The sequence below is a fragment of the Oryza brachyantha genome, chromosome 7 (genome assembly GCF_000231095.2).
Source record: "Oryza brachyantha chromosome 7, ObraRS2, whole genome shotgun sequence".
Lineage (NCBI taxonomy): Eukaryota > Viridiplantae > Streptophyta > Magnoliopsida > Poales > Poaceae > Oryza > Oryza brachyantha.
This window is the reverse complement of record NC_023169.2, coordinates 11,499,030-11,509,879: the sequence shown is the minus strand read 5'-3', so window position 1 is coordinate 11,509,879 and position 10,850 is coordinate 11,499,030. Positions and strand designations below refer to the sequence as shown.

At 44.3% G+C, this 10,850-nt stretch overlaps 1 protein-coding gene across 1 annotated transcript; it reads left to right on the top strand.

Annotated features, from left to right (window-relative positions):
* The first annotated feature begins 566 nt into the window (after positions 1-566).
* On the top strand, positions 567-8,205 carry LOC102719028 (protein DETOXIFICATION 19-like). The gene is made up of 6 exons (XM_006657671.3): positions 567-1,289; positions 6,322-6,866; positions 6,984-7,070; positions 7,161-7,217; positions 7,300-7,657; positions 7,738-8,205. Exons 1-6 carry the CDS (start codon positions 660-662, stop codon positions 7,864-7,866), a joined length of 1,806 nt encoding a protein of 601 aa, XP_006657734.3. The 5' UTR covers positions 567-659; the 3' UTR covers positions 7,867-8,205.
* Positions 8,206-10,850: the final 2,645 nt, after the last annotated feature.

Here is a 10,850-nt window from a genome sequence, read left to right as displayed (position 1 = left end):
TAAACGGTTAAAATGTATGTTTTTACGAAAATTTTATACGGGAAAGTTGATTTTCAAAATTATATCAATCCATTTTTTAAGATTTTTATAGCTAATAATTAGTTAATTATATACTAATTTATTGATATGTTTTCCGTAGCCGGTTACTTGACAGGGCCACCGAATTATTCTATAAAAAATATACCGTTTTAACGATTAAACAACATGCGTGTAAAACCTGGGTAAAAGAACTAGCAATGAAGTTGACAGGGGAACACATGACATTTAACTTTTTGCCGCTCTTAAATTTAGATGACATATGGACTCTTATGTGTCTATTATATTTATATTTAGGTTCAGTGACAAATCTATTATGACTAAATATAAAAACGGAAAAAAAATTAATAATTCCGGGGAACGCAGCCTCGCTAGAGTCACTACGAACGCAGCCTCACTACGACTAATCTCGAACACTGAAACCAGCTCATGCGTCACGTGGATAGAAACGGACGGACCACGCCACTGCTCACTCACTAGTCACTAGTCTCGCTCGCTTCACCCAATCATCATCCCCCGGGTGTCGCACCCGCGCGTCTTGCGTTGCCTAGCTCGCTCGCATCGGTTTAACTTGACGAAGCGTGCGTGCGTATACCGGTGCGGCCGGTGCGTACGTGGGAACGATGGCCAGTTTCCGCCACGCTCGCGGCGCGCTGCACGCCACCACCACCACGACACTCCTCCCGTTTCCCCACCGCCCACCACTCCCCACCACGACGACGACGACACCGACTCCTCCTCCTCCTCGTGCAACCCGCGGCCTACATATACGCTCCTCCGCATCGCACCACCGGCGCTACCACCACCACCACCAGCACCACAGCTCGCTGCCGATCGCCACCCGGCGGCTGCTTAGGCCGCGGCGCCGCGGGCGGGAGGTGGTCGTGATCCGGCGCTGCTGCGGCGCCGCCCGTGAACCGGCCGACGACGACGCCGACATGGCGTCCGCCGACGGCGCCGCCGCCGCGGAGCCGCTGCTCGGCGGCGGCCGTGGCAGTAAGGGAGGAGGAGGAGGTGGCGAGGAGGAGATCATCAGGGCGCGGTCGTCGTCGTCGTCGTGGCTGGGGCGCGTGGTGGACAGGGAGGAGGCGTGGGCGCAGACGCAGTTCGCCGTGCCGATGGTGCTGACCAACATGTCCTACTACGGCATCCCGCTGGTGTCCGTCATGTTCTCCGGCCACCTCGGCGACGTCCACCTCGCCGGCGCCACGCTCGGCAACTCCTGGGCCACCGTCACCGGCTACGCCTTCGTCGTACGTACCCCCCTCCCTCCCTCTCTCAAGCTAGTCTCCACCACTCACCAATCACCATCGACGACGCGCGGCACCGTACACCTCTGGTTCTTTCGATCCTCTCTCAACCACGCATGCCTCGCGCTCCGCGTCCACCGGATCCGCCGCCGAAGTCGTCGCGTCGCGTGTGTGTGGGTCGTCGTCGCCGATGACGACGACCCACATGCCATGCCTCCCGGCCACATCCACATGGGCACCCAGTCGATTATCGATCGATCTCTCTCTCCTCTCATACCGGCAGGCATGCATACGCATTAACTAATATCCATATCACTACTCACCCCTGAAATATTAATGCTATTGATTAATCCACCACACATTTGGTAATACCACATTTAGTTAATAAAGAGCGTCCTGACGATCATTTTAGTGATCGTGTCGCGTACGTACGTGCTAATTAATTGCCGTGCCGTTTCATTCTCTTCTCGTGGCGTTTCTCAGCAACCATCCAGACCACCAGCAGCAGTACGTGTATTGCAACCACATAGTATACCTATAGTCATAGCTAATAACTTGATGGTAACAACGATATACGATTCATCACAAAGATCACGAGCAGCGGCCGAATCTATGATTTCAGCTAAGATTATACAGATATAAAAATTATCGTAGACAATATGATAAATTTATTTTAGTAAATAAATAATAACTATAAAATTTGAAGCATGATTTAATATATACATATACACACACTAAATCACATGTATTTGTATTTATGTAAGTATTTTTTAGAAATACATATACATAGTAGTATATATCGAGTATGTACCATCTAGCTTCGCCCTTTTGATCACTGGAGCGGCCGGGACTGTGTCGTCGCAGTGACCTTCTGGATGGATCGTTCAAAGCTCGTGCATGGGATGCGAGACAGATATCTTTTGACCTCTTGGATGCCATGTTGATCACTTGCACTACATTATTGTTAATCAGGACGGCGACGACTAACTAGCTTTGCCATCATTTTATATCTAGACAGCACGTACTTTCCACTATCTATGGATAGTAGCACTAGTACTATAAGATGGGGCAAACCTTACATGGCAGTATATATAGCACACATGCATATCTTGTGCAGTTGTGCTTATATAAAATTGTTTCTTGCAGACCTTTCATGGCCAGCATCAGCGTACTATTTTGTTCTGTTCTTTTGCTATTTCTAAGCAAATTAAATTTGGATCTTCATGCGCCACGAATTCAAATAGAAGTATGAATAATCAGCTGAGAGCTGCCATAAAACCAAGATCAGCTGCATAGAAACAGTCAGATACTGAGAGGTCGACCGACCGATCGCGATCGATCGATCACTTGACTAGCTAGCCAAGGTTCTCCTCCCTTTTGCTCCCGTCCAAATCCAAAACAAACATTATTATGAACAACTACACATTGACTTGAAGCAAGAAGGAGAAAATTATACGGCTACGGGGAACGGCGCCGTCTCCACCCCACAGATCGATCGGTAGTGCCAAAACCGTTGCTTTCGTCGACTCCAGCTCGATCAGATCGAGAGCCCTGCAACGATAGCTAGCTAGCTTGCTAGCGTGTCTTGATTTCCGGTCGGCTCCAAGCCAATCCACTCACATTTCACCATCTGTCTCCAGTGCTACTACGGTTTGCTCCATTCTAAAATACACTACTCCATTAAAAAAATATATATTTCTAGGTTTCTTTTGTCGAGTTTTAACCGTTCGTCTTATTTAAATAATTTATAATTTATTTTTAAAAAATAGTTATATGTGAAATACTATTCATGTTTATCATGTAATAACAATAAAAAAATTAATCATAATTTTTTTAAAATAAAATAAAAAGTGAAACATTATATCTAAAACCTGAAATATTGACTTATTTTGGAAGGAGGATAAAAACAATTTAATACTGGATATGATACGTCCCTATTCGTTTGTCTATGCATTGATCATAACTCAGTCGGTAGCCCGTCGTTGGACAACCACCCGTTTCTTAGAGCAAAACTAATTATACGGTCAACAAGCTAGTTATAAGACTTTTTGTAGTCTTTTCTTAGCCCACTCATATAGTAGTTAGCTATTTATCATTAATGCTAGAGTCACATATCTCTCTCACGTAGTTTCTTTGTTCTTGTGTCCAAGTTAGGCTATAAAATTAAAACTTATTTCTTCTCTCTCCTCCATATAGAAGCATGTAGTCCATATAGCATATAGTCTGCTATTATAGAAAAACTTCGCTGCATGTTGTTGATCGCCCCGACCTGCGCAACGTATACTTTGCTTGTCACGTTGCGCACAAGTGCACCGGATGCGATCATTTCTACGTGATTCACGGTGTGGAGCAACACTTTCATTGGCTAACAAATTGTTGGTCACAATTATGGCAAAATGTGTCAATGTTTCAAGTGTCTATGATGATATGGGGATCAAGATGTCAGAAGACGCGTTCGGCAAAGGGTATAAGTTAACTTAGCCTCATCATTTTACGCACACATCCTTTCCGAATTGTTAAACAGTATATTTTTTAAAAAAATTTCCATAGAAAAGTTGTTTTAAAAAAATCATATTAATCTATTTTATATTTTTAATAAATAATAATTAATTAATCATATACTAATCTATTATGTTTTCCGCGCTAGGAACGCGGCCTAAGTGTGACAAGTCATAATTGAGATAATGAAACAAACCCATGACTAAGGCTGCGTTCATTTGGGGAGAGAGGTGGGTTAGTTATCTGGCGTGAAAAACGTACTAATAGATTAGTACATGATTAATTAATTATTAATTATTAAAAAAATATAAAATAGATTAATATGATTTTTAAAACAACTTTTCTATAAAAAATTTTCGCAAAAAATACACTATTTAGCAGTTTGGGAAGCGTGTGCGTGGAAAAAGATGAGAGTTAGATATCTCACTCGTGTGGCCGAACACAGCCTAAGTGGCAGCCCCATCTTTTGTACGTGTTGGGGTTGGGATTATCACCCAAAATTTAAATTTTTAATTTTCAATTATTTTGAGAGGTTTATGCAGAAATTTATTTTCTAACTTTGGCTTTTAGATCGATACGAATATGTGTATAAAGTTTTATTCATAAATTATTTCTAATTTTTAATACAAATATGTTGTTTGGTTTTTTTTGCATCGATAATCTTAAAGACGAGGATGCTACATATGGCTGTTAGAGTGGGGCTCAGATCGAGGTATCCAACCAAACAATTCTCGTAGGAAAAACCAAAGTTTTCGGTGCTCGAAATGGCCTTTGAATTCTCGCTTCCATTTGGTGGGTGGCTGGGACGACAGATCGTCCAAGAAGCCGAGAGAAGTAGCTAGCGGCGTACGCGTCACGCACCGTACGTACCGGAACCGGTCATCGAAGAGAAATTTAATCAGCGGGCCGGTCTCGCGTGCGGAATGGTCCAACAAATTAAGTTGCAAGTCCGGCGAATCGCCGGTCGCCGGTCTCCACCAATCTCTGGCGTACAGATGGAAATCCTTTATGGATACCTTTTTTTATCATCTTTAAAAAGTATCTTGAAGTGTATAATATTTTTTTATCTTAACATAAAAAATATAAATATGGTATCTCATGTTACTTTTTAAGAATATTAAAAAAGCTCTTTGGCCAGAGTTCTCTCGTGCTATTATCATCGTGGTTTTATTCTAAAATATAACTTTATGCTACGATATAAATATTTATAGACTGATTACTGTAATTTAAATCATTTCTATGACCAGAGACAATCATATATATAGAAATGGAATCTAATCAATGTCAATTTCAAAAATTAACCATTAAAATATAAAATTATTTTCATATCTTCTTAGTCTATACTAAATAATATAGAAATGATTGTATTTTGAAATAGAGTTTGCATGTTATTTGCATCAACCGGATGCAATAGAATCTGACGTTAGTTCCCAATTTTTTTTAAAAATATCACATCGAATCTTTGAACATCTAAATAGAATATTAAACCTAGATGAAAAAAACTAATTACCTAGTTAGAGGAGAAATCTTGAGACGAATCTTTTGAACCAAATAAGTCTATAATTAGGCATATGTAACCCACATATGCTGATGATAAATTAATTATACTCAAAATATTTGTCCCACGGTTTACAAACGAGCTCTGAAATTCGAAAACCCTTTTACCATTCAGTCAAACCCGTCCGACGTAAACCCTTTTTAGCATGCTTACAGAGGACAAAAGCAGTATACATAATGATAGATTCATGGGAGTGACATTACCGTCCCATATCGTTATGGGAAAGACGTAGTAATTGCAGAGAATTTCCATCATGAATTGACATCAATAGCGGTAGGTAAGATGGACGATCGAGTAAAGACGATCGATCACTGTGGCGGCATATTGTCAGCGTTCCACTCTGACGCGTACTACGTCCATTTACTACTGGTACGTCCGTGTGCGTCCAGTGGGGGCATGGACCGATGGACGGTCGGGCAAATCCGGCGTGAAACAGAAGCCCGTCTTTGAGACGCTCGCTGTCTCCTTGATTAGTCTTTATGGCGAGATGCCTTCCTGAACGAATTGAAAACAGGATAGAAACCGTAAGACGAATTACGAATACAAGAAAATAGATTGGATTTCCAAATAGATTGACTCCAAAAACAAAACCGCCCATTGCCGATACAGCTGCCCGGCTACGCTGAAAGAACGAATCTTTTGATCCTAATTAATCTATTGTTAGCATATGTTGATTACTGTATTAGTATATATTGATTACTGTAGCATTTATGGTTAATCGTAGGCTAATTAGACTCACAATATTCGTCTCAAGGTTTCTTCCGTAACTGTGCAATTAATTTTTTGTTTTTATCTATATTTAATATTTTATTTAGGTGTCTAAAAATTTGATGTGATGTTTTTAAATAAAAAAATAGGAACTAATCAGGGCCTTAGTTTCCAAACTATCGATGTTGTTGCAATTTGAAGAAATTCTCACAAAATGGTCGTGAATTGATAACATTTTTTACAAAAAAAAAATGGCCTTGTTTGATTCAGACCGGCATGAGCGGCGCCCTGGAGACGCTGTGCGGGCAGGCGTACGGCGCGCGGATGTACCGGATGCTGGGCCTCTACCTGCAGTCGTCGCTGGTCATGTCGGCGGCGGTGTCCGTCCTCATCGCCGTGCTCTGGTGCTTCACGGAGCCGCTGCTGCTGCTGCTCCGGCAGGACCCGGAGGTGTCCGTCGCCGCGGCGGCGTTCGTGCGCGCCCAGGTGCCCGGCCTCTTCGCCTTCTCCTTCCTCCAGTGCCTCCTCCGGTACCTGCAGACGCAGTCCGTCGTGGCGCCGCTCGTCGTCTGCTCCGTCGCGCCGTTCCTGCTCCACGTCGCGCTGGCGCACCTGGCGGTCAACGTGCTCGGCCTCGGCCTCGCCGGCGCCGGGGCCGCCGTCTCCGTCACCTTCTGGGCCTCCTGCCTCATGCTGCTCGCCTACGTGCTCCGGTCCGAGAAGTTCGCCGAGACGTGGAGCGGGTTCTCCGCGGAGGCGTTCGACTTCGTCCTGCCCACCGTCAAGCTCGCCACGCCCTCCGCCGTCATGGTCTGGTAAGCAAGCACGTACGCGCGCACATGCGCAGCAATGGCCGGCCGGCCGGCCTGCTCAAATTAGTTCAGTTGATGTAACAACGTGCCATTTTTTTTCTTCTTCTCAACTGTGTGCAGCTTGGAGTACTGGGCGTTCGAGCTCCTGGTTCTGATCGCCGGCTTGCTCCCGAATCCCACGGTGAGCACCTCGCTGATCGCCATGTGGTAAGTTCGCCGTCGTCGCATCGCATTGCTCCTCTCTTCCATCGATCGCTTGCAGCTTGCAAGAGAGAGAACTTACTTGATTGTGTTCAGCTCGAGCACGGAGGCCATTGCTTACATGATCACGTACGGGTTCAGCGCCGCCGTGAGGTACGTAACACGTTGCCTGCTGTTCGATCGCCGTGTGCGTGGTTTCGTCGTTCTGATGATGGTTGGGTTGCACGCAATGCAGCACGCGGGTGTCGAACGAGATCGGGGCCGGGAACGTGGAGGGGGCGAAGAACGCGGTGACGGTGACGCTGAAGCTGTCGGTGTTCCTGGCGGCGACGTTCGTGCTGCTGCTGGGGCTCGGCCACGGCCTCTGGGCGGGGCTCTTCAGCGGGAGCGCCGCCATCGTGGCGGAGTTCGCCGCCGTGACGCCGCTGATGATGGCCTCCATCCTGCTCGACTCCGCGCAGGGCGTCCTGTCGGGCGTCGCCAGGGGCTGCGGCTGGCAGCACCTCGCCGCCGTCACCAACCTCGTCGCCTTCTACTTCGTCGGCATGCCCCTCGCCATCTTCTTCGCCTTCAAGCTCCACTGGTATACCAAGGTGATTGCACATCTCACTAGCTGCATGCATTCTTCGATCGATCCGTTCGATCGTTCTTCTCACCGTTGATTCGCTCGCAGGGATTGTGGCTGGGTTTGATCTGCGGGCTGACATGCCAGACGTGCACGTTGATGGTGATCACCAGCCGCACCAAATGGTCCAAGATCGTGGAGGCGATGCAGGAGAAGAAGGCCAGCTACCTCGCTTAGTTTATAGTTTTAAATGTAGCTGCTGCGTGCCTGCCTAGCTTTTGTCTGTGGATCATCGTATCGAGTCGCGGATTGGATATGATCATGAGCATCTCTGAAGCCTGAAGGCAACAAGATTTTTTTCTTTCTTTCTTTGTTTTTTTTTTTTTTTGGAGCTGGCCTGTTAGAGACGCGCGCGCGAGTGCGAACGGATTGCTGAACTACGGTTTCTTCTGATGATGAAATGGACGAACGGTTTACTGTATTTTTGAGATGGTGAACAGCATTGTGAAAAAAGGAAAATAGACACAAACGATGTGTGTACATTGATGATGGAAATTGCTAGTCCAAAATGTTTAATGAATGTTGTCCACAAGTTTAAAAATATTTATGACTAGGCGGTTCTTAATACGAGCCCTCCGATTAATGGATTAAGATTCTCTGATATGGTTAACATGTAGGTTCCATGGTCATCAAGCCCACATGTTAGTTCCTAAGTTAGAGGGAAGTTGTGTGGGAGGATCTCTCTCACATATCAATTATTGTATCCAGAAGGCTAACATCTAGTCATTGCATGAATTTGGGTGGTGTTTAGATTGAGAAATTTTTTTGGAGAAGTTCCACATCAAATATTTGACCAGATGTCGGAAGGGGTTTTCGGACACAAATGAAAAAACGAATTTCACAGCTAGCCTAGAAACCGTGAGACGAATCTTTTGAGCCTAATTAATCTATCATTAGCACATGTTGGTTACTGTAGCACTTATGGCTAATCATGGGTTAATTAGGCTTAAAATTTCTTCCATAACTATGCAATTAGTTTTTTTCATCTATGTTTAATGCTTTATTTAGGTGTCCAAAAATTTGATGTGATGTTTTTGGAAAAAATTTTTGAACTAAACAAGGCCTTGGAACATGTGCCTTTTATGTTAATTTTTTTCAATGATTGTGGAAAAGGTTTGTGGTCAAAGTTCAAGATCGATGAGCGCATTAAAATCTACTCATTGTAGTACTCTTTTTGACGTTTGATGATCCATTACAAAATCAAGAAGAACATTTTGCGGTCATTGCCTTTTTTTTTCCTTTATGAAAGTAAAGCTTTGTTGAATTATCTCCAGTAAGACAGGTTTGCTACATCATTTTCCAGCCACACAAATGTCTTCTAGCTAGGGAGATGAACCTTCCATGGAATTCAGAGGATCACAGGCTGTTTACCCATATATGTTTCAATCAATGTCACCGTAACCAGACTACGAGGTACTGCACGTCGTTCTCAAGCAAACCAATTAAGCAGCTAATCTCTTTTTGTTTTTGCCGGAACGACCGAAGAAGGTCATTATATGTAATTAAGACCGGAAGAAAAAGTTACAGGAAAAATGTGTACCAGAGTACACGCCCCGAACCAAATGTCAACCGTCCAAACACACACTACAGAGAGGAAAGCCAAGCACCGAACCGGCCATCGCTAAGAGAGACTGATCGCCACCGAGCTAACGACTGCACTACGACACGAAGACTCTAAAACGACGTCCTCACGAGGGTCGCGACGCCAAAAGACACTGTCATCATCCATCCAAAGCAGCTAATCTCCATCTCAAAAAGACCGCGGAAAGATGAGCGAGCAGAGAAATTTGAGAGAGCGACGTGCATAGATGCAAACGAGATGCACCAATCACAGAAAATCGCTGTTGATGTGTGTTGTGCCAATGGGTTGTCATTGGTGCTTTATCGATCTAGAAGAAGAGTGTTAATTTCTATTGTAATTAGTATTATATTTTATAGTAGAATACAATTTTAATAAATATTAGTTTGATCTCAAAGTTCTAAAATTTTATATTAATAATTTAGTATATCAGACCGTAGGATTTCTCCATCAAAACACCTAGAGGTTGGAACAAGCCAAAAACGAAAATTGTCGTGGATAGCATGATTTCATCTTTTGGCAAAGTACCCTATTCGAACTCATGGGTTTTGAAACCTGTGATAGGCGGCCTGGAGGTTGGAACCATATAAGGAGAGAGTGGGGATAGAGCGGGTGGTGGACGACTCTGTAGGACGTACATGTAACATTATGCGGTGATGGAATTGACATGGTATTTCAGTGATGGTTCTACTCTATGTATAAGATGGATGTGGGTGTGAGATTGACAGAAAATCACTAGGAAAAACTTGTTGTGTCGTTGGTTATCTTTTGACAATGACGATGCCCTAGGTTGTCGTTCCTCTCATTGGAGGCGTCTACATAGCGCTTCTTCTCCTATGCCCTATTCTCCAAGTGCAAACCCCACTTTGGCTTTTGGACAAGTGGTGGTGGTGAATTACATGCTTCCTCCATGTGAGCGTCGCATTGGATAATCCTCCTTGTGGAATGGATGGTGTTGGTGTGGTTGCTTTATGGCTGTTGTCAGCTATTCCTCATGTTATGTAGCTACTTTTGGATGAGTAGCTGATTTGCAATTAAACTACTCTTTAAAGATACCTTCCGTTTTGATTTGATATTTATTAGTTGTGATGTAAGCGAGTTCCAATCGGCATAACTATCGATGCTGATATCAGGGAATATTTTTTAGATTAGAGGATAACCAATTGCATTGGATCCACGTAGATAGGGATGGCAATGGGTCGGGTCGGGTACAGGTAGAGTAGGAACATACCCGACCCAATACCCGCGTGCCTCTCGCCGAAGAAGCCACCTCGGTTTTATATGCTTCTCCGCACGCAACATATTGGTGATACTAGTTGGTACAGATGATACCAACTAATATTATTAGTATCTAATATTATTTGGTACCAGATATACTAGTTGGTATCATCTGATACCATGTACTACCAAGTGGTATCATTGATATCGAAGGTCGGCACTGACGGCATAACAGCAGGTGGAGGGGAGCAGCTTGAAGAATGCCTGTGTCGGCTGCAAAGTAGGTAGAGGAAGAGCAACATGCGAGGAGCCCGGTACGAAAATGGATGGTGAAACAAACGAAGGGCATGGAGACAGAGCATAG

Coding starts and splice junctions, on each gene's coding strand:
- LOC102719028 (XM_006657671.3), top strand. CDS start 660: ATGGCCAGTTTCCGCCACGCTCGCGGCGCGCTGCACGCCACCACCACC. Junction 6,867..6,983: donor CCCTCCGCCGTCATGGTCTG/GTAAGCAAGCAC, acceptor AACTGTGTGCAG/CTTGGAGTACTGGGCGTTCG. Junction 7,658..7,737: donor AGCTCCACTGGTATACCAAG/GTGATTGCACAT, acceptor ATTCGCTCGCAG/GGATTGTGGCTGGGTTTGAT.